The sequence below is a fragment of the Anguilla rostrata genome, chromosome 14 (assembly GCF_018555375.3).
Source record: "Anguilla rostrata isolate EN2019 chromosome 14, ASM1855537v3, whole genome shotgun sequence".
Taxonomy (NCBI): Eukaryota; Metazoa; Chordata; class Actinopteri; order Anguilliformes; family Anguillidae; genus Anguilla; species Anguilla rostrata.
Genome location: NC_057946.1, coordinates 26051972 through 26076186, shown reverse-complemented (window position 1 = coordinate 26076186; position 24215 = coordinate 26051972). Strand labels below are relative to the sequence as shown.

Below are 24215 nucleotides of genomic sequence, written 5' to 3'. Positions count from 1 at the left end.
TAACGTTACATAGGCCTAAAGGAGTAGGTCACAAGTGTCCTTCAAACAAAATCATAAGGGTGTTTTAAAGGCAATATCCAGCGCTAAATAAATACTATTTATATAAAACAAACAAATAGCCTAAATATATTTTCTCTTACAAGATTTACGCTATTTCTTTTTTTTTTAAACTAGGCTATGAATTCTGTGAACGGATACCTCGACATATTTTTATTTCTGTGGTCCTGAACGAGGAAGTTTGCCTGCGCCACACAGCGACGAACAGGAGGCTTTGCAGTCGCGTAGCCTAATTAAACGGTGCTTATCAGGTAGATCTTCAGGGTAAGTGTATCAATACTGCTCCGGGAGTGATCTGACCATGGATTATCCACTCCCTCCCATCTTTCTCTCTCTCAGCCCCTGAATAAGTAGCGGCTAAGAGACAGCTGTGTGCTGTTTCTCGAAGGAGGGGTTTTGTTTGGCAAGCGAAACGCCCATTCACAATCCAAACCAATGACAGTGTCCTGCTCGTCGCTGAACTCGAACCCTCATCTACAGTCTGGGAGCAAAGCCTCACGAGGTGCGACCTTCCTCATTCCGGCTGTCCAACCAGCGCGTAAGAAGCAATCCTCTGCATTTGCTTTTTTGTCCCTCTTTCATTGGTTTTGTCACGCATGTAGCATCGGAATAGTCCACTCGCCCGCAGACTCGGGACTTGGAGCTGGTTGCTGTGTCACACGGCGGGAGAAAACGCCTCTGATTTGTGCGGGGACGCGACTCCCCCCAACCCCCCGGCCTCGCTCGTCTTACAGCACTGAGAGGACACACGACTCCGGATTTGCTCCAGAAAGGCGCCCGCAAGACTACAATGAGAAACCACTCGCCTTCTTGATTTCTTTTTTTTTGTTAAATTGCTTTGAAAAGTTACTAGAAATTTTAATTCAACGACGTGGACTTCTAGTGAGAACAACGGACATACGAGATTTATTTCTTGTTTATATGCTGATTATTTGAATTCACCCTGAATGGCTTTCTGTGTGCAGACCAGTAGACGAGTAAGTTTTCTTCACTTTTGGATGTAATAGTCCCATTTTTATTTGTTTATTTTTACCTGGAGCGCCGATGTTGGATCATTCACTGATTTCGCTCTCGTTTGGATTATTTGTTGCCATCACGTCAAGTGCAATGTGTAACAGTCAAAGCTGACGCGCTTGTTGCTCCAAGAGGGCTACATCATCCAACGGGATTTCGATCGGGTAGCAACACCTATAGCACCCCTGATACGGAATTACCCTCTGTCCGCATTCTCCCATCAGTTTTGTTATCGGCTGATTCACATTATTTTCGTGATCGCCCATGGTTACTGAGGAATGTGTGACTTTTTCAAGTGATCGTAAACCCGACAGTAGCGTCCGATAGAAGTCACTCTGCACCTGGAAGAGCGGTATCGGCAGCCGATTATCAAGATAAACAGTGCAAGGCAACACATGCGACTATTAGCGATAGATAAGGCTACAGATGTGAATGCCCTTTGATCAGTTCTAGCTGAAGTTGCGCTCCGGCGGAAGGCGGCATAGAGGAGGATCGCGGATCCGACTTCAGTAGCGATGCTGCAAATGGACATGATAATATTCGTGTCTCTGGTCCTGTGGATGTGTGTTTTCAGTCAGGAACCGGCTTCCAAGGTGGTTGCCGACCGCTACGCCGTCTACTGGAACCGCACAAACCCCAGGTGAGTTGCTCACTGTCGCGGACCGACTGGAGAAAGACAGGTCACCAGCGTCGCGCGTGTGTCGTGTTTAGTGAATTTAATTTGGTTCCAGCTTTACTGGAAAGACAGGCAATAGCCTACTTCGCAGTGAGTGCGCAGTGAATGAAATAAATGCACAAATATTGTTGTTGACCACGAGATTCTGACCGCTTGGAATTGTGAACATTAAAGACAAGCTATCTATAGCCTAATATAGACGCACCATCCTGTGTACTTAACCGTTATCCGTATGCGGTTGATGAACCATTATCACTGATACGTTATTCTTAATAAATAACCTTATTTTCAGTGTCCCGAATCTCAGGGATCTGTTGTGACTAAAATGCACGTGTATGTCGCATTCAATATTGACAGTTGGCGAATAACGCTGAAGGCCATTAGTGTCGCTCTGTTAGGCTATAGGGGAAAAAACTATTAGTTTAAAGGGTGGGTATGCTGTGTGTATTGAGCTAGCGGGCCAACTTAAATTAATAAAATAACGATTAAGTTATGAGGCGCCAATCACAGTCAGTGTAAAGACAGATACAGGCTACTTCCAACGTTTACGTTCAGACACAGCACAAGGCACGTATGTGAACAGTTGCATGTATGTATGTGAATATAATCGTAGACTACGCCAGTTTTTTTTTTTACTGCATGTGAAGCATAGCCTAATGTAGACCGTTTAAACGGCGTGATTTGCATAATGTATAATGGGTTGGATTTCTTCACTGTCTAGCTTTCACAGATTCTGGGCCATTAAAACTTTCCCTAAAACCGAGCCCTGTCTCTGGTGAAAATGCAGCAGGCAATGTCCGCATTCATTATTCGTGATACAAATACAAATCCCAGTCAGGGTTGTGTACTTTGATAGAGAAAATTTCACTCTGAGCACTGATACATAGGCTTGCTAATGTAAATTGTATTCTACAATGTAAAAAGTAGGTTACAGTCCCAGAACAGCCTTTTTGTGAATTATTTCATGAAAGTTTGCAAATGCTAAATAAATAAAAACAACTTCACTGTAATATAATATACTAGGCCTAAATTATTGTGCGACACTGTTCATACAAATCTGAGCACTCTACACAACTGTTAAATTGGGTCATTTCACTGTGGGAAGTGTTTTAGCCTGTTCGGAAATAAATGTTAGATGGTAAAATTGTTTCAAAATATCCATTGTCGCGAAAACAGCAGCATATTCCGATGCATAATCAATACTCTAAATGTCTCCAAGGGATAATGTTTTATCCAGTGAAAGTTTCAGAGTACCCTCTATTGAACGCCCTCCCACCCCACACAAACACAATTCGATTAATGTTTTTTTTTTTTTGTGTGTGTAGTATGTGGAAAAATGTAAATATGTATCCAGTTGTTTTCTGAAATGCGTGGGTTCAATACAGCATGCATGTTTATATGGCTTGAAATATGTGACAAACCTCGTTCATTAGAATGTCCAACGTAACATGAATTCTGGGTACTCGGAAATGTTCTTGATGGCTGCAAAGATAGTTCTCACATTGTTTAGGTCTGCCTCAGTGGCACAGTCGGTCGAGTGTTTGTGTTGCTTTGTTGAAACGCGCGAGCACAAAGCCGAGCTCTGTGCGATCCGTGACACTGATAGACACGCGCTCTCGTTCTTCACGCCACGCATTCTTCCCACTGACTGGCAGGAGCGCTTGAAATAACAGCTCCGCCGAAGAAATTATTCAAGTGATTAAAGCCAGATGTAGCAACACTTCCTTCAGCGAAAAGTAAAATATACTTTCAAAAATGTAAACTTAAACAGTGGCAAGATAAATAAATAAAATCGTGCGATCAAAAAGGGCAATGGCCGACCTCTGGTTTTCCCGTATACATATTACATTCATATAAAGCATATACCGCGTCGGTGGCCCTTACGTGATTGTAGCTTCGCCTTTCTCTAGGTCTAACGGTGTTTTACTTACCACGTGAAATGCATTTTTGTTAGTTACTTTGGATAAAAGCGAATGCAAAATGACTAAATTGTCCATTGCATACAGTGTACTCGTGTACGAGTGATCATTACCTGCAATGAGGTGTGATAGAGACAGATTACAGAGAGTTCCACAGAGAAGCTAATGAAAGCTGACTGGTTAAATGCATTTTCCATACACAAATCAAAATGACTGTCTTGTGAAACTCAGAAGGAAACTCATGCAGATGGAATGGGACTTCAGTGGCAGTTTAAAGTATTTTCCCACTGTTGCAATTGTGTGTGTGTGTGTGTGTGTGTGTGTGCGTGCGTGCGTGCGTTAGAGAGAGAGAGAGAGAGACCGAATCGCAGCTACGGTAGCATATTCTGTTCTATCCCCTTGGTGATGGCAGTCGCTTGGAGCGTCACAGTTGGAGCTATGCTGGTGACCAGGTTCAGTTTCAGCGGCAGTGTTGTGTGAATCAGATCAGGCAAACGGAGTCGTCGCCTGCATTCTAAAATACGCCTCGCGCCCGTTATATTCACGGACTCCGAGTCTTCCGACAGGTAGCCCCTGGAGTGGAATATGTAGGCTACCGCGTGCAGTGATGTACAGATCATTCCTGAAAGCGCGTTTGATTTGCGGCGATGGGTCACGCGATGGAGGCTCGGGCCGCATGGAGATGGGATTCCTTGCAGGAACTTTGAAATGGGAAGTAATTGATGATGTGCCGCGGAGACCCGCGCCCGGATATCAGATTTGTCCGGATACTCTTTAAATAAATGACATTACACAGAACAAGAGTATCCTTTTTCAGACAGAGAGCAAGGTTTCAAAGAGCATAACTGGCCCTGTATTCTTTAACTACAGCTAGGCTCCGTGTTGTGAGTTTGGGTAATGGGCCTTCAGCCACTTAAATTAAAGTTCAATTTCAGAGAGACACACATATATAAAAGCATGATTTAAAGAAATAATTTATATTTTATGAAGTTCAGTGCAGTGGTCAGTCAATTCAATACCTCTCTCTCTTGCTCTCTCCCTACCTACCTGCCTATCTCTCTCTGTCACTCTCTTGCTCTCTCTCTCTCTCTCATCTCCCATTGAACAGTTGAACAGAATTGTCTGACCGGCCCCAAGCCTCATCCAAGCCCAAGCATCGTATGCTCTCCCCTTTCAGCACTTCCTAATTGTCTCCCTCCATAATGAACTTCCTGTCAGTGAAATGGTTGTTGTTGTTATGTTTGTGGTATTTCTCCATCTCCTGAATTCAGACTTTTATTGTGCTTATGGGAGGCGTCTGCAATGTATTGAGGGAGAACATTGTTATGAATATTATGGTTTTTATTGTTGTGATGATAGTGCTGCTGCTGATAATAATAATGATGATAATAATAATAGTAATACAAAAATACTACTACTGCTACTATTAATAATAATCATAATAATGATAAAAAAGTAAATAATAATAATGCTGATGATGAAAATAATAATAATAATAATAATAATTCTAAAAAGTAAATAATAATAAGAGAAGCACAGCACTCATTGGTCATGTGACCTGGGCCGAAACGTACCCCAGTGCAGAATGAGCCAGGTCTCAGGACTGGATTTACTGAACTGCATTTCCTGAGTCTTGCAGAATCATGGCATCCATTGCACCAAGCAGTGTGTCTGCAGGAGAAATAAAATCATTAAAGGAAAAATGACTTGCATATAGCGACTCACTCATCTGGAAAAGCGACCTGATTTCTGATTTACTTCTTATTATTTGACTCGCATAAGTTGCGAAATGTAATTAATCTCATCTTTGTTCAAGTGTAGTTATATCCGGCTGTTATCACTGGAGCTTAGAGAGAGCGTTGATCTATGAAAAACACCAAACTGACTTTTTATTCTGTTAAACAACATTCGACCAATAATTTCCCCAAACGAATAACGACTTAACAGTGCGGGACGTTACACCGTAAGGGCCCGAGCCAGACCTGAGCTTTCGCGTGGAACGCGCTAACGCTCGGGTCTGGATGCGGCCCTAAGTGTGGCCTGCGTGCTAGCGTAGCGACCGCGCGATTAGCGTTCCCTCCGCTAACGGTGGCGTGAGTAGCGGCCGGTTTGTTATACATCGCTGTCTTTAAGGGAGGACGAGAAGGTGCGGAGCCGCTACGGGCCTCGGTGTCAATCTTTGGGCGCACTTCCTGAAGCAGCACCACGTCGCAAGGTCGCGAGTCGTATGTCCCCTCCGCGGGGGCACTTAAAAATCGCTTTCCGAGTTTTACAAAGCGCGTCCCGAAAGTTGCTCTTGGACGTGTTTGACTCGGAGTCGTGTGGGGAAAAAAAAAAATTTGTTCCCGGAGATTGGGACGGGCCGGATTCGGCGTTCGCGGGAACCCTTAAAGTCTCAGTGTCCCTGTCTTCGGATCCCGCCACCGCCGGGGCGTGTGATGTCACTAGGCCCCGCGCTGCGCCGCCGTTGGCGGAGGAGAGGGCTCTGGTAGGTGGCCCCGTGCTTCGCTTGGCGCCGCGCGTCTTATGAACACCTGTGTCGCTGCAGTCTCACGCGCCCCAAATTAAACATGCGCCCCAGAGACCCGCCGGGCTGCACCGACAGCGGGCTTCAGGAGGGGAAAGTGTGACAACTGAAGCGGCTGTGTGTGCGTGTGTGTGTGTGCGTGTGTGTGCGTGCGTGTGTGTGCGTGTGTGTGTGTGCGTGTGTGTGCGTGTGTGTGTGTTTGTGTGTGTTTGTTTGTGTGTGTCTCTCTCCGGCTGTTTGCTTGTTTGTTTGTTTGTGTGTCTGTGTGTATGTGTGTGTGTGACTGTGTGTGTCTGTGTGTGTATATGTGCTTGTGTGTGTGTGTGTGTATATGTGTGTGTGTGTATATGTTTGTGTGTGCATGTGTGTGTGTGTGTGTGTGTGTATATGTGTGTGTGTGTGTGTGTGTTCTGTGTTTTTTCAGTGCTATTGTGATGTTTGCTGTGTGTTATGTGTAAGTGTGGTATGTGCTGTGTTCTGTGTGTGTGTGTGTGTGTGTGTATGTGTGTTTGTGTGTGTCTGTGTGTGTGTGTCGGTGTATATGTGTGTCTGTGTGTGTGTGTGTGTGTATATGTTTGTGTGCGCATGTGTGTGTCTGTGTGTGTGTGTGTGTGTATATGTTTGTGTGCGCATGTGTGTGTCTGTGTGTGTGTGTCGGTGTATATGTGTGTATATGTGTGTGTGTGTGTGGGGATTCTTCAGTTCTTCTCCATGCTCCATTAACATCTCTCCTCTCCGCTCCGTTAGATTTGGGAAAAGCTGAAGCCCGGGCTCCATGATGCCATTTTCCACTCAGGGGCCTGAATGGTGGTTCAGTGGAAATAACGATTCCCAAACTGGGCTTATTTAGCTTCCACTGTCCCCATTTTCATAGAGAGCGCTTGATTAGTCCTGGATGGCTGCAGCAGGGGCCCGGGCTAACGGCCCCAGTTTGGTGTTTTTAGCGCTTAGCGACCGGGCGCGCTGAAATCCAATACCGCAACACATCATTGAGCCCAGAAGGACAAAATGTGGTCAAAGGCATTTTGCCGCTGGAAATCTGAGAATTATTTTCAGAAACGTTATACGGAATGTTTATTTGCTCGTCTTCTTAATGTGAAATTTGCTGTATGATAAATAGTCCCCTCTGCAAGGTCGGACGTGGTTTGTTTTCAGTCTCCGTTTCAGCTCTCGAAATCTCCAAAATTGGAGTTGAGGTGGTAGGGGTGGGTATATGTGGGCAGGGGGTTTGGGGGGTTTGTTGGAGTTAGTCTTGGGCTGGTTGGGTACAGATGCCCTGAAAAGGTGACTTTTCCGTGTCTGAGATTCATAGACGGCTGTAAAATTTCCCCCAGTTCCACTGAAGGCCCCAAATTTTCGTACACTCCCACCCACCCCCACTCCAAACAAAAATAAAAATATCACTCCCCCCCCCCCCGTCAGCGTTGTTTTATGTTGTTTTAACACAGGGGCTGCAATTAGCTGCAATTAGCCTAGCGTTTGTTTCCCTTGCTTGTGTGCTCAGTTGTCAGTCTGCCGTTCGGTTGGCTCGTGCTGTTTGCCCCGCCCACCCCTGGCTTTGTCGTCGGTTGAAAAGCTGCCCGTCTCCCTCCCGCCGCCCCGCTGCGCCGTTCCGCTCGGGTGCCGCGGTGACCGCGTCCGCGTCCCAAACCCAGCCCGGCGCTAACGCTGACCGGGTCTCAGGCGCTGTGGCCTTCTCCGGGCCCGGCCCGGGCAGGCTGAAAGGCCCTTTTGTTCCTCTGGCAGCTTCCTTCTATAGGCAGCGTGGAAAGTATGCATGTACTTAAAGGAGAAGAAAGAGGGAGGGAGGGACGGAGAGAGGGAAGGAGGGAGGGAGGGGAAGCGGGTTCGCGGCTGAAGTTGTAACGCTGGATTCGGAGGGCACAGGAAGAGCAGGAGGGGACAGGGCTGGGGTTTAAGCAGTGCTAGAGAGAAGGGGGCATGGTCTCAGTCTATACCCCCCCCCCACCCCAACCCCACCCCAGACTCAGTCTCTGAGCATAACATTACATCTGTCACCCATACAGATCCCACTCTGTGGACAGCCAGACAGAACCGGTCCCAGGAAAGTTCTGACCCAGCAAGGTTCTCACCAAGTGCAGCGTTAACCCAGCACAGTTTGAACATATCATGGTTCTCAACAAGTGCAGCTTTAACCCAGCACAGTTTGAACATATCATGGTTCTCACCAAGTGCAGCTTTAACCCAGCACAGTTTGAAGACAGCACGGTTCTCACCCAGAGCAGTTTTAACTCAATTCAAACACAGCAGAGTTCTGACCCAGTTCGTTACTGCCTGCCTGTCATACTGTACCTGAACTCAGCAGGGCTATGCTAAAAATATCCAGACTGAGCCGTCAGGAGTCAGCAATGAAGCAACGCTTAAAATAATTATAATTATAATTATAATAATAATAATAATAATAATAATAATACATTTTATTTTGTTGTTATTTTGTTATTCTTTCTGGAGTAGCAGTACATTTAGGGAATATCAGCAAATTTCACTGGCTTGTACAAAAGTAAGAAAAGTAAGGAACTGCAGACAACCCTGAGAACGGTGGAAAAGTGTATGAATGTTTAAGAGGACGTTGTTTCTGCGGAAGTAAGAAGGTAACTTGAAATAGCACAGTCCTAATGATAGACTTCATTAATTCCACCACAGTGGAGTGAGAGAAGAAAGGATGAGATTCAGCAAGAGAAGAATGAAGAACTGGCGGATTATCTCCAAGAATGGGAGTATATTATTCTCCAGCTTGTAGATGAAGAGAAGCACCATTTCAAACGCACTGAAGCTCTTTTTCCCATGTACACCTAATACTCAGTCCTCCCTGTAGGGGCATACACCCCAATACTCTCAACACAGAACTCTCATTTTACCTGCTAAATGCTTCTAAATGAAGAGAAAGTCCCTTTTTGGCAATGCTGCATTCTTTTTAACGGGAACTAATTCTTTTTTATTAATTCCTACCGCTGGTTCGTTTTTTTTTTATTTTTTTGAGAGACTTGAGCGTGAAATGCGCACCCTAATCCGGTGGTTCTTTGTGACCGCGGTCCTCACCGACGGCCTTAGCAGGCAGTCACCGAGGAGCTTAAAAAGCTGTTAGCCCCATTGTGCTCACCAAACAAAAAAAAAAAAAACCCTTCCCCCGGATTCCCTCTTTCTCTCTCTCTCTCTTTCACCTCCTCGGATTTCGCGGGTCCTGCCGTGCTTCTCCAGTGAAAGGAAGCCCGGGCCTTAATGAGGTAAATGAGGCTTAAGGAAATCCCCCTAAAGTGGGCTAAGCCCCTGAGAGGAGCACAGGTGACGAGGGACCCTGCAGGTTTCAGGAAGACGCCACGGAGTGCGGCGGCGGCGGCGGCGGCTAGCTTTTTTAACGCTCTCCTTTCCGGGTCCTTCCGCCTGGCGCGGCCGATGCTAACGGGGAGAGCGCTGTTGTGCGGGGAGGAGGTGGAGGAGCTTTTTTCGGGGGAGTTTGGAGCACCTCGGCCCATCTCTCCGTTGAGCAGGAGGAGGGTAGTGATTTTGGACCGGCCGCCCTGTGTTTGGTAGTCAGGGAAGGGTGATGTTTGGTGTGGGGGGGTTAGGGTGGAGGGCGCGGGTGGTGCAGTGCCCCCCCCCCGGAACCCCTGGCAGCCACATTCCGCTGGCAGCCTCCATTTTTACCGTTGAGTTTTTCCAAACGAAACCAAACCGGCTAAAACTCTGAGCCGACTGTTAATCTGACATGATTAAACTGTCGGTCTTAATATTCATCCTGAAATAATTTGTACATTAGTACTGAGTCATTTGTCCTCTGCCAAAGTACTCCTGTGGAGGTAAAAAAGAAAAGAAGAAAGAGAAGGAAAGAAGGAACGAAAGAGGATAGGCTGTAAGTTACCCGACAAGAAAGCGAATAAATAAAAATAAAATAAAATAAAATAGCATGCCATGACATGTGTATGTATTTGTAATCTTCGTCAGTATTATTCAACGTGAAAACCAGCTGAACTGATAGAAAAATTAGGTGCAGAATGTGTTTTTCACCTTTGTTAAAAAGCCGTATGGTTTGCCATCTTTATAGTCCCACAATTTGGTTGCCAGTTGTGGAGTTTGTCATGCAATTTCCAAGGGTGGAATGCGTTTCTTTTTAGTATAAAAGCAAGGATACTGCTTATGAATATCGGTAAATACATTCTAATAAATTATGACTCTAATGTAGAAATGCAGCTATTGGCTTACAGATTGTAAAAATTATTAATTAAAATGAATTTCATTTCTCTTAATATTTTTTTGTTCTCATGTCTCATTTTTTGTTGTATTTATTAGTTTACGTGATGAAAAATAGAAAAATAGGAGTCTGTTCGATAGAATCATTTTAGGTTTTGCTGAGCTGTGTGATGTTTTAAATGTTTGTAATGCAATGCCAGCACCATTACTCTTGACAGAAACAACCTGTAATAATAATAATAATAATAATAATAATAATAATTTGAAGATCTAGTTTTGCTTCATGCCATTAGCTAAGGAGCCTAGGTTAAGTTAGTTAAGTACGCGTTCTTTGTTACATAAAATTATAGTTAAACAGAAAATGTAGCTATCGAGTATAATGGAGTACCTGTGTAATTATCGTCTAAGTGGGCATGTGTACACAGCCATGGTCAATAGCGTGTTAGAGATAAATACGCAGTGGGGCCAGTGAGAGAGGCGATGCTAACGTGCGCTGTTTTCCCGTATTCGTTTTTCGTACAGGACGTACTCACAGGTCTGCCGTTCACCCAACCGCAGCGGGAGCCTTTTTTCTGTTTTTTTTTTTCGCTCGCTCCGTTCGGCTTGCGGAGCTCACGTCGAGACAGATTATTAGTCTGCGCGGGGAGACCTAAAGCCTTTCCTGGCGTTTGATTGGAGCGCGCTCCGTGCTGCGGGGCCCAATGAAATATTGAAGGCTGTTTGCGATCTCGCGGCTGAGTGAGGCTAGCAAGCCTTCGCACGCGACGGCGGGGGAAAAGGAGGTCAGGGCGGCCATGATGGGGTTGGCAAAGGTGACGCTCTCCGCCTCCATCTTGTGATACGGCCCCTCACGGCAGCACACTTCTCACGTTTCATTCCGGATTTTTCTTTGAAATCGCGGATTTCAGATTTGTTTTTAATTTAAGGCGAAAGGATTCATATTCATCATAAATGTAGTTTTTAAAATATTTTTTGGTCTCTTTTTTTTTTTTGAGCAGTCTCTCTTTCGAACGACGATGTTCCAGCCATTCTCCATTTTGAATAATAAGCAGTCTCTGAATCAGCAAGACAATTCTGCGTGCAAAAATTACACCATAACTCTATAGTTGTAAAACTGTATGTTATGCTATTAAAGCACTAGTTAACAAGCAAATGAAAAATAGAAATTTTAGAAGTAGAAGTAGAAAGAATTTGATGCACGTTCAGTCAACAGCTGTGCCTAACGACAAAAACTGCGACCCGACACTAGGAAGCATAAAACTATTAATAGCGAAAAGTGGAAAGTACAGCAAGCATTTGAAAAATCTGTTGGGGAGGAGTAAAATCGTTCTTTCTGGATTTTTAGTTTCGGTCGCTTGGCGTATTCTAGCCGGGTGAAGGAGCGCAAACGCGGTGACCCAGAATGCCCAGATGCCCAGCGACGAGACGTCTGCGCAGCGTGAAGCGCGCGGCGCTAGCGCCCGTTAGCATAACGCTAGCGCACGTTAGCGGAGTGCGCAGGTGCCTGAATTATTCACGCTCATAATCGGCCTTTATGTCCTGCTCTGGGCAGAGGCTCTGTTATTCTAGTGCATAATTGATAGGGCTCAGGAGCGGAGAAGTTAGAAAAGCAGAAGTAATGTGATGAGAGAGAGCAGCGGGGCTGTGGGGGTGGGGTGGCGGGGGTTTGGTGGGGGGGCGGGGGGATTGCGTGCGGAGTATGGCTGTGTCGCCTGGGACCCGTCAGCTCCCCAACCAATCAGCATTAATCAAATCGGCACTGATGGATTTTTTTCATAAATAAAGTTGGAGTCGTGTTCGGGGGCATGAAAGTGAAGAGGAATTGAGAGAGATGGATTTTCTTTGTTTTTAATGCTTGTGTTTTTGTTCCTTTGTGTGAAAAGAAACTGCAACCTCACAATTCAATTTTCAGCTTGCTTTCACCCTAGTGCCAAATTGGATTGAATGGATTGAAAATACTAAAAGATGAAATGTTGTATATATTGGTAGTATACAGGCATATATTAGTATGTTTTAGGAATTGGGACAGCGACACAATTTTTGTTGTTTTGGCTCAGGTACTCCAGCACATTGGAAGTGAAGCTAAATAATGAACATGAAGTTAAAGTGCAGGCTGTCAGATTTTTTTACACCCATATCATGTGATTCTTGTAGGAATTACAGCCCTTTTTTATACAGTCCCCCCATTTTAGGGGAGCGAATGTAGTTGGACAATTGGCTGCTCAGCTGTTTATTGGCCAGCTATGTGTCTTTGCATCATTAGTTAATGCACAAGACAGCTAAAAAACGTTTTAGAGATGACTCTAGGCATGGAAGTTGCTGTTGTATCTAAACATGAGAACCAAAAAAGTGTCAATGCCAGTAAAGCAGGCTATCGTGAGGCTGAAAAATCTGAATAAATCAATCAAAACTGTTGGTGTGTCAAAATCAACTGTCAATCAATTGCAATCAACCTGGTAGACCACAGAAGACTTCTGTCGTGGATGACCAAACAATACTTTCAATTGTGAAGAAAAACCTCTTATCAACTTCTGATCAAGAACACTGTCCAGAATGTAGGCATAGATGTATCAGACTACCATAAAGAGTCATCTACACCAAAATAACCTCAGATGGTTCACTGCAAGATGCAAACTACTGGTAGGCCTCAAGAACAGAATGACCAGGTTAAGAGTTTGCTAAAAAGTACAGAAAAACTGTCTCAAACAAAGTCTTATGGACAGACAAGAAGAGTATTAACCTGTTCCAAAGTGATGGAAAGAGGAAAATGTGGAGAAAGAACTGCTCATCATACAAAGCACCCCCTCTCTCATCAGTGAAACATGGTGGAGGTAGTGTTATGACTTGGGCATGTATGGCTGCGACTGGAACTCTTGTGTGTCTGTAATATAGACACACACAGAGACACACACACGGACACACACTCATGTGCACGTGTGTGGCATGGATAGATATATACACACCGAATTCTTTTACTGCTGTATTTTGAGGACCATAATTCTCTCTGATAGACATGGCTACAGAAATTTGGCTGAAAGTTTTGATTTACTTTTTGTATTCTGATTTTTTACATTTTCCATGTAAGCATGATACATTATTAAAAATAATATTTTACTAGTACTATGACTACTACTAATACTACAAAAATAAAATAATAACAGCAATAATAATAATAATAATAATAAGCAGTAAACTAGTTTTCTGATTTAAAAGGCCGTCTCTGATAAATTACTGCTAAGAAGCTGTAGTTTGTGGGTGCGGGTTGTTTGGGGACCCATTCCATTGTGAAACTATCGGCTCATAAAAATCCATTTTCCTCTGTGTAGGAGATGACTTTCCCTTTTTACGGCCAGTTGTGCCAATTTCAAAATGGCGAAATCCTGACTTTAAGTTTTAACATGGCCGAAAAATCACTTCACGCTCGGGTGGGTCGTAGCCAAACCGCGGCTAATAGCCGAACGGCCCTGTTTCGTTCTCAAAACAATGACCCCCTCGACACCCGATAGCCCTCCGCAACACCTTCAAAGGCTGCGGTGGAAGCGCGCGGCCCGTTCCCCCGAGCTCGGCGCGGTTAAGCAGGAGGCTGCCTCGCTTGACGGGATTATGGCGACCGGTCGCTATCGTTTCCTGGCTCTAGCGCGTCGCATTCTTCCACTGGGGATAATCCAGAGAGAATGCTGTCGGAATGGCGGCCCGGCGGCTCTCCGACGCACAGATGATCTCTGTTCACACCTGTGCTTTCAAATGCACGCGAGCGTCACAAAGAACAAAATTAATCTAGTGTATATTTTGTCGTATTTACAGTATACTGTCTACAGGATACTATCTATCCAGGAATATCTGCAACATTGCATGCTGTATAATATTAGCAGTGTTCAATATTTGCACATTCTTTAAAATGAATTTTCTATGAGGGGCATTATTTCTGCATATAGCTGCACATAGTATGAAAATAATTTTGGAATTCTCTCCGCTTTTATGAAATTGTATCTATACTAAAATTTTTCAATAGCTGAGTTTAAATCTAGAAATCACAGAAATCAGTGTTGTTGAATTAATACGAGCTGTAGGATGTGTGAGCATGCTTTCGTTGAGAGTTTATTTTTATATAATAAGAGTGACTGATGCTTTGTAATAAACTGATGTGTAAAGAAATGTAATAATGATTTCCATTTATTATCAGTTTTTAATTAAGACAGAGCAAACTTTAAGGTATGAGGGAAATGTTCAGAGTTCGATACAGTGATTCCTTCTAATTGGTTTTAACAGAAGATATTGAAATTATTGCATAAGTAATTTAGTTTTGAACATAATAATGAACATAGGAATATTGTTTTGACTTTTACAATGATAATTATGATTATGATGAATTATGAATTCATTTTTTTACAAATTGTATTATTATTATTATTATGCGCTCATGGTATTGTCCATGAAAATGGCAATGATGATAGTAAAACTGAGTGCAAAGAGAGGCCTTGTGCTCCTTGATGTTTTGTAATTCACAGTACTTTTGCTTGAGCTGTAGCTACTGCTATAACTATGTTCTTTTTACCCATAAGTCTGAATGTTCCTCTTTACTGCATTGATTCTATAATAATAATAATAATAATAATAATAAATATGAATATAAACATTTCAGTTATTTTAACTTTCTTTTCAGTTTTAAATTTATATTTTTGAATGAGTAGTTTTATCTTGGCTTATGTAATTGTTATCGCCATTGGCATAATTGTGACACAGAAACACTGCAGGCACAGGGAAACAGCTGGACTGTGAAATACTGCACCGCACGCGTATATTTAGCCAGATTTTGGGTACAACATTCTTCCACACTTCCTGTCTATAATTAGTGCTCAACCGCGGGCAGAGCCTCAGTCTGTGACCTTTCAGAAATGCAGAATGTGAACGCGTAGTGTCCCCTATACACACTCTGCAATTACAACCTCGAAAAATAAAAAATAATCATCACCATATTCAAAAAAACTCAAAATATCCATTTAAAACAGTATTTATATATTTTAAAAGGTTTACTGAAATGATTAAAACTTGATTGAAACTGAGTAATAGTAATCCTTTGAAAATGAAATGATTTTTTTTTCTGTGAACCAATTTTTCAAACATATTTTTAAATCGTTTTTATCAACAGTTTTATTTCAGAAATATCAGTGGAGAGGCTGATTTATCGTACAGGCATTTATGAGCTTTGATGATGAAGAGAAGGTCAAGAAAATAGGCGCGAGTAAATCTACCGTGTTCTTTACCTCTTTTTGTTTGAAGGGAGTCTTTTAACGACAAACTCCAGTAGTGTTTTATGACCTTGTAATAGTTTTATGGGCGGCTGCTTTATACCACTGTTGTGAATGTGCCACGTTGGGCGAATTTACGGTGTTACTTTTGTCCGGTGGTGAGTCTCTGTGAGGTTCCTCTCTGGCCAGAATAAACCGCTTCTGTGATTTCCGCCACCCCCCAGCTATAAATTAGTATGTCACATAGACCAAACTGCAGATGAGGAGATGCTTTCGTCTGTCACCCAGTTGTTTTTTTCAATAAACCATTATTTGCAAACATTTTTTTTCCGGGTGTGTAAATATAGTTGAAAACATAAATATTTAGTTTCTATTTATCTAAAATGCGCAGTTGTTTAAATATTAACTACCAGAAGCATTTAAATAAATAAATAAATAAATAAATAAATACTTCAGCTTTGTTCTCGTGGTTAATTATATAGGATAGTCGTAATTATGTGGGATAAATTGTCTGAATAACAAAAAGATTTTAGAAATGCAGTTGTAAGATCTTAAATTGCATCCTTGGAAATAATATCCTAGAAAATGTGAGAAAAACATGTGGCTGGTGTAGGGAAATCAATTAGTAAAAAAATCCAGTTGCGTTTTAAGGAGAGTTTATGTGAAGAGAGGGGGTTGGCGTTTCAGGGGTTAATGAAGCCTGGTCCAGACTCCAGCCTTTCGTGACAGAGGTGCTGTCTGTCAGTCCCGCTCCCACGCTCCACTGAATCGGCCAAATCGTTCTAGACGACCTAAAACCCCCCCCTCAGAACAGGCTCATAAGTGCCAGGGTCATGTGACCGTGCTTCGTGCGCTCTCATTGGTCCTGAGGAAGTTCCTCTGGTGGGCTTTTGACGCCATGACACAGAGCTGCATAGAGCTCACCTCCTCGAAATTTCGCTTTTATGAGGGGGAAACACCCTTCTCGCGTGCCGCAGACGATTCGGTGCAAGTGGGTAAAGTCGGGCCTTTTGTCAGCATCGTACAAAATGGAAATTCATTTTTCGCTATTTGAAAAACGTTAGCAGTATTCTTTTCGTTTCGTTGTACCTTTACTAGTCACTGTGCCTGATTTTGTACACCAGACTAGACTTTTTTTTTTACAGAAGCGATGTGTGTGTGTCTGCGTGTGTGTGTGCTTGTGTGTGTGTGCGTGCGCGTGTGCGTGCATTTGCGTGGGTGTGTGTGTGTGTGCGCGGGCATGTGTGTGTGTGTGCGTGTGCGCGAGCGTGTGTGTGTGTTTGTATGGGCAGATGTTTAGCAAATGTTTGCCAAAGCGCCCTGTTCTGGTTCTCAGCGGTTGCGTCGGTATCTTGCTGCGCTTACTTCAGTCTCAAAGCCGTCCCTCTGCAGCCTGAATGCGCCTCTCCTTCTGAAGCTAATAACGCTGATGGCAGAGGCAGGTGGATGCGAGGTGCTCTGAAGCAGAGGGAGAAGGACTTGCTGATCTGAGCATTAGCCAGAGAGGCTGCATCGTCAACCGGAGACCGGGCAGGCCAATGAACGATCGGCTGGAGACTGGAACGGCCAATAGAGGCTCTTTTGACAGGCCTCACTTCTCATATATATATATATATGAAGGCTACTGTGGGCCATTAAGGTGCAGCGAATGGATATTTCTTTTTTATTCTCTTGTTCCATTACCTGCCTCTTAAAGTGGCTGAAGTTCTTCTGCATATAAAACAATGCCGTTGCCAGGGCTACGGCGCTGTCTGAAGGTAATGATTAGATAGCGGGGAGACACAAAGCTCAGACTCGACAGATTTCGGCGGCTCTCTGAGGGCTCGTCTTCGTTTTAGTGCCATTACTCCCCTTTGAAGTCGGGGCCCCTTCACTGACGGGGCTAATGGCGGCCCTGATCAGGCCGTTCCACAGGTTAGCGCTCTCGTCCCATTTCGCCGCTCCCGCATTTCCTTTTTTTTTCTCTCTTTTTAAATTAAAAAAAAATTTTTTTTTTGCTGTCTACATCTAACCAAAAGTGAACAACGTGGAATTAGGATCCCCGCGACACGACCCCCGTTCTATGTTTGCGGTAAATTTAAGGAACGGTGGCTTGAATTTATCGTAGATGGTTATGCACCTGGTGGACGAATTCCGATGGTATCGTGCTGGCTGGATTTTCAGTCCATCCCGTCCGATTAAATGTGCCAAAGCGGCTTATTAAGCTGGGATGAAGCTATCGACAGCTTCAGCTGATAAACTATAGTCAAGTTTACAGTCTTGTATCGACCCCCCTCAGAAATTAAGTACATTGATATAATCTCTGAGCTACCAAAATGTTGCTAGAGGGGAGGGGCTGATGTACGCTCCCATTCAGATTAAAGTTTTTGTTTTTCCAAATTAAATGAATTTTTTTTTTTCTAAAATATTTACTCAATAGCTGCAGATGTATTTGTATGCTATTTTATATTCAACACAACCGGCATATTGAACATGGAATCTCATGGGAATGACAGGAACCTTATTCGTTTCCTTTCTTTATTTCTACTGTGAACTGTTTAGAGTAGGGTGTGGAAACACGTAGAGGCGCAGGAGAGGCTGCGGAAGGTTCCTGTGTCGGAGCAGAGGCCTTCCTCAGGCCTGTGCGGATCTCATTTTAAACAGCAGGTCTTAATGTGCCCCACATGACTGCTTCTGTGCTGCCTACCCCCCCCCCCCCCCCCCCCGTTCATCTGATCCGGCTCAGGACTTCATTTACCCTGAACCTCTGTCTGAGCACTGAGGTGTGTGTGTGTGTGTGGGGGTGTTTGTGTGTGTGGGTGTGCGCGTGTGTGCACATGTGTGTCTGTGCACGTGTATACAGTATATGGGTGTGCGTGTGTGTGTACGTGTATGTTTGCGTATGTGTGTGTTTGTGTGTGTGTCCATGCATGTGGCCGTGCATGCGTTCGTGTGTGTTTGTACATGCGTGTGCATGTGCGTGCATGCATGTACGTGTCTGTATACACGTGTGCATGTGTACGCGTGCAAGCGTGTCCGCGTGCATATACATGTGTGTGCTCGCATGCGCGTCCGTGTGTGTGGATGTGTGTATCTTTCTGTCATCGCAGAAACTTTCCAGCCTCCCTGGTTGAGACCTTAATGTGTCCGTGCTGAATCTGGGTGATTTAAGGGCTTTTATTTCTGGGTTTTCATCAGCGCTATCCCAGCCTCTCATAATGGCCGCCGTTATTTGGGAGGCATTATTTATTTGGAAGGTGTTATTTGGGACACCTTGTTATTTCCCTGCCTTAAGGGAAAATGCCCGCTTTTCCGAGCCGCGTGTTATTACCGGCTGAGAAAGACACCCAGGAGTTCCATCTTCCAACCCACACAGCTGCACAGACGTTTATGCCTCCGCTATATTTTAGCCACTGTAGACAGGAGGCGAAATGATTAACCTAGATGGGCTGAACAGCACTGCTCGCATAATGACGCATTTTTATGTACAATCTAAAATATCGTTATTATCCAGATTTGTTTGGCAAAAGTTGATATTGTTAAATGATGTTGCGTTTTATGTCTTTTTTGTCTTCATTTTTCCTGAAAGATAAGATCAGGACTTCATTTGCTATGGAATTTTGAGCGAGAGAGGAGAGCGTTCGCGTGTTGTGGTAAAAGTCTCGCGTAAGTGCGGTGGAGCGCGGGAGCTGGAGCCCGATCAGAGGAGAGGGGAGTCCTTTCATTTCCCTCAGACTGTCGCACCAGTAGCCGCTTTTTGAAATCTATTTATTTTTCATCAGATGCGAGCAAATACCTGAGTGGGTTAGCGCATATGGCTAACGCTAGTAATACTATGCGTTTATAAAGCGCGTGCCACTCAGCTCACGTTATGGGGCTAATAACTCCCGTCTCTTTCTTACCTTCATGCGAAAGCGGACAGCGGCTCTCTCATCCGGCAGGCTCACCCACAAATCAGATTTTCCTCTTGCTCTCCCTCTCCTTCTGGCTTTAATGTTTTTTTCCCCTTCTCTTTATTAAGTTTTCTCTCGGTTTGTGATTGCCAGCAGTCCCTTTTGGCTCTTTTCATATTTTTTCTCGCTTTTTTGTTTGTGATGAAAATGTGGCGGGGGACCCTCCCGTCGAACCCGGGACCGCTGCAGGGCGCGGCGTGGAAGGTCATTTGTGTCAAACCCCCTCCCTCCTGCTAGACATTTTAAGGCCTTTCGTTTTTTTAAATCAAACTATTTCAGTGGGAGAATATATGAAAGCTGACCCCTAGATTAAATTTAATGGTCGTGTCATGATAACACAATACCATCACTACACCAGGGACTGGGAATATAGTTTATGTTATTGTTTTTAAAGGCCGTGAAGATTTCGCTTTAGTCAGAATTTATTATTTCAATAAATATATACAATCATAAAGTTGCCATGGTCACGGTGCATGTACACTTGCATGCTCGGTAGTCCTGTGGTACCGTCATTTTAGCGCATTCTTTAGCGTGTTCCTTTGGCCTAACGGAGATAGTTGTGCTTGCCAAGATGACCAATTCAGAGAAGATCAGTCACCTCCTTCCTGGCCCCTCCCTCAGTAGGAATGTGGTGGAATTATCTTCGGAGAGACATCATTAGAGTGCACTTAGTTTTATTGTCACTTTGTGAAAGTGGAGAGACACACTCCGACTGCTGTTAAAGCACTTCCACGCACTGCGGCTATTTAGCCATGTATTAATAGCTGTATAGACACAAACAAACAAACACACAGACCCACACTCACAGACACAGACACAGACACACACACACAGAGGTCCGTGGAAGTCTCATAGGAATTATATGTTTCTGTTGGTGCTCAATATCTGACCTGCTTGTATTTACTGTACTGATACCGGGTATGGACCATGAACCTAAAACTGAAGTGGAACAGCACTCAATTTCAATTTCCCATCTTGAATTTCTCTTTGTTTTTTATTACTGCAAGAAGACCAGGCACGACATTGGCACCTTAGATGTGCGTGTGCGCGTGTGCGTGTATGTGTGTTCGTCTGTGTATGGGTGTGCGTCTGTGTGTGTCTATGCATGTGGGGCTGTTTGTGTGTGCGTGCGTGGGTGGGTGAACACCATGTGTGCTTGCGAACATGTAGTAATAAGCCCAGTTGCTGACCTACTGTTAGATGTCTCCCGGCAGCGGGAGACGGGCTCATTTAGACAGGTGGAAACCGCGGCAGACGGGTTCATTCCCCCAGCTCGGGCTTCACATAAAGCATGTCTGCGTGATACACGGCGCCGCGTAATGCCACATTTCCTTTAATGTCAGGAAGAAAAGGTCGGCGTGTCGTACATGCCCTTTCTGAAAAGGCTCTTCTGGAGCATGCCGTCGTACTGGCACACATGATGGAACAGTCGCATCAGTCATTTCACACGCGCCGGCAGTTGCTCGCTGTAAATGAGCTCACTGTCGTCGGATTATGAAGAAAAACATGCGGCGTGCGGCGCGCGTACGGTGTTGTACGGTATCGCGTGTTTTTTGCTTACCATAAATCAGGGCTATTAAACGGTGTTCAGCCTCGTGCAGCTGTCAGAGCCTGTGTAAATCTGATTTATCAGGTGATCTGCTGTGGGTGATGCGAAACTTCTCCGCAGGAATTCCGATGCAGGTGCAGCGACGCACAGATCATCTAGGCCACCGTCTCTCGTTCTCATTTTCTTCTGATATCACTTCCCGTTCACTAGATTTGGTAAATGGCCAGCTGTATAAACGGACTGCATGTAAAAAAAGAAGACTGTTTTCCGTATCGCAAGTATAGACTTTTTGAAACTGCTATGTAATAGCATTTGGACTTGTCTGCATTGTTTTGTAAAAAAGTTTCCGAATTTCGTGGTACTTTCGAAAATAATCTCGATCAAACATTTAGATATCTTTATATTTTTTGCACTGATATAGATGATGGAGTTGAGTGGTAATTTTAAAATAATATAATTACGCAAAAGCATGCACCTTCTGGTTTTTATTATCATTCAGTAGCCTACTATTAAAGGACACGTTTTTAGAAATTTACACTTCACCTGTTTTATTGTTTTCCCCAGCTATTGTAATTCCAGTAACTACAAAGTGAACCATCATATAGGCTACTTACTTACCCAGGCCTCAGTGAAAATGTAATTAGCTGTAAGCTTTCTTTTGCACTGTATAACATTTGTGGTGATATTCTAGAAAAGTTTTAATACACAAGGCGAACGGCCTCTTATCACCTTCAAATCCTGAGGGAAACTCTCAGTAAGTTACTTTCGGCGAGCGAAAATCGCCTTTCAGTCAATGTACGGTCGTTTGATAACTGTTCCGGTGAAGTTATTTTCAGTGCTGTGGATTTGTTCAGATGGAAGGGTTTGCATGAATGATCTGGTTTGATTTTCGTAATTGTAAATTATCCAGCCATAAAGAATTTAAATGCAGCTCAACGGGCGGGCCCTGGATATTCTTTCACAGCGTGTAATTACAGGTCACCTGGGCCACTCAGGTAAAAAAAAAAAAAAAAAAAAAACCTTTACTGAAGTTCCTGCTTCCTGTTATTTTAATGTTCAGTAAGCTATAACTAGGTTTCGATGTCATTGATTCTGCGCAGCAACAGGACGGGGAGTGTTTGTGTATTGCCGCATGCAAACTGATTTCAAGAAATGCCGGTTCTCTTCTATGAAATATGAACGAGATGCTGGCGGCCCCCCTGATGTCAGTGCCGTTTTATTATTTGGGGGGAGCGGTGGAGTTCCTGATTATGAATCTGCCCCGTGTAAACGACCCAGGAACTGCAGTCAGACTAATCTTGCAGCTCGTGTGGAAGAGGCCTGTGTGTGGTGCTGGACTTCACTTCCTTTAGTTCCAGGCCCTTTTCTTTTTATAGCCCCGGTTGACACTGGCGAAGCTCGACGTGAAATTGGGAAAATGTGCCTCTCTCTCATTGTTAGTCTCTTTTCCTCTGAGGACGAATACTTTTGCTCTTAGTGAGCATTCTAGAAAGACTGCAGGCTTAGAGCAGCTGTTTATAGGAAGACAGTCTCAGTCATCCTGTTGGCTTAGAGCAGCTGTTTATAGGAAGACAGTCTCAGTCATCCTGTTGGCTTAGAGCAGCTGTTTGTAGGAAGGCAGTCTCAGTCATCTTGGTTGAGCAGTGTTATAGAAGCAGCTCGTCATCGTGCTAGAGCGTGTTGAGGAAGGCAGTCTCAGTCACTCTATTGGGTTAGTGCAGCAGTTCATAGGGAAGCAGTCTCAGTCACTCTGTGGGGTTAGAGCTGTTCATTGTTGGAGTCTCGGTCAGGCCACAGAGTTGCTGGGAAGCTGGCAGTGGGTCATGTCCCTTGTGTAAACTGTCAGGTTGTTTTTCACGCTAATGGTGTAGCGCATTAATACCCGTTCAGCTTTGGGTACCAAGTGCATAATCACCAGCCTATTCCAGGAAAAAACTGAGTTTGCAAATGTTTCCACCACAGTTCTCCAAGAAAAGTTTAGTTTATTTATTTATTTATTTGTTTCTTTGTTTAGTCATCACTTGTGTGTGTGTGTATATGTGTGTTTGCACGTGTATGTGTGTGTGTGTGTGTGAGAGAGTGTGTGCATGTTTGTGCGTGTGTGTGTGTGAGAGAGAGAGAGAGAGTGTATGTATGAGCGTGTCTGTGTGTGTGTGTGAGTGTGTGCGTGCAGGGGTGGTACAGGGCAGGGTGGGGAAATATTCCTCTCTCTCTCTCAGGCAGACATGCCTACAGTAATCCCCCCACAGCGCCCTGTAGTAGTGAGTGACTAAGAGCATGTAACCTGAGTGTGACACACACACGCACACACGCACACACACACACACATACACACTCACACACAGGGCGGCAGTGTAATATAATGGGTGAGGAACTGGTCTTGTAACCTGAAGGTTACCTGTTCAATTACCGGTACTTAATATATAAAAAGCTGTATAAATAGATGCAATGTAAATGCTATGCAGAATGTTGTGTAGTCGCTCTGGATAAATGCCTGTAATGTAATGTAAATGCCTGTTATGTAATGTAATGTAGCACACGGGCCTTTCTGCTTCAGACTACACAGCGCTGTCTTTCCTCTTGGCATGAGGGTGCAGTGCTGCTGGCCTGGGCCTGTTTTCATGGGAGCCATTGTGAGTTGCTTTAGGGATCAGCCACCTAAACCCCCCCCCAACCCTGGCCCTGCCTTTGATGCAGTCGGGTGGGAGAGCGCGGGTAGTGTGGGTCTCATGGGGGAGGTGGGGGGCACGCTTTATTGGGACGGCGAGCGTTCCCCAGAGAACTGGAAAACCGCAAAATTCACTCTGAGAGCCGTGAACTCTGGCTGGCCAACTGCCCATTTGGAGGGCCAGAGGTCTCTGCCTCTCTCTGTCTCTCTGTGTCTCTCTCTCTCTCTCTCTCTCTCTCTCTCTCTCTCTCTCTCTTCTCTCTCTCTCTCTGTCTCTCTGCCTCTCTCCCTCTCTCTCTCTCTCTCTCTGCCTCTCTCTGCTCTCTTTCTCTCTGCCTCTCTCTGCTCCTCTGCTCTCTCTTTCTCTCTGTTCTCTCTCCTCCTCTCTCTCTCTCTCTTCTCTCTGTCTCTCGTC

General features: G+C 44.3%; 1 protein-coding gene across 1 annotated transcript in view; it reads left to right on the top strand.

Moving 5' to 3' along the window:
- The first annotated feature begins 397 nt into the window (after nt 1–397).
- LOC135239518 (ephrin-A5b-like) overlaps nt 398–24215 on the top strand; it is a 66477-nt gene continuing 42659 nt past the window's right edge. Inside the window, exon 1 of the mRNA XM_064308216.1 lies at nt 398–1711. Within this exon, the coding sequence (XP_064164286.1) occupies nt 1587–1711 (125 nt within the window). The 5' untranslated portion in view covers nt 398–1586. The remainder of the gene's footprint in view (nt 1712–24215) is intronic.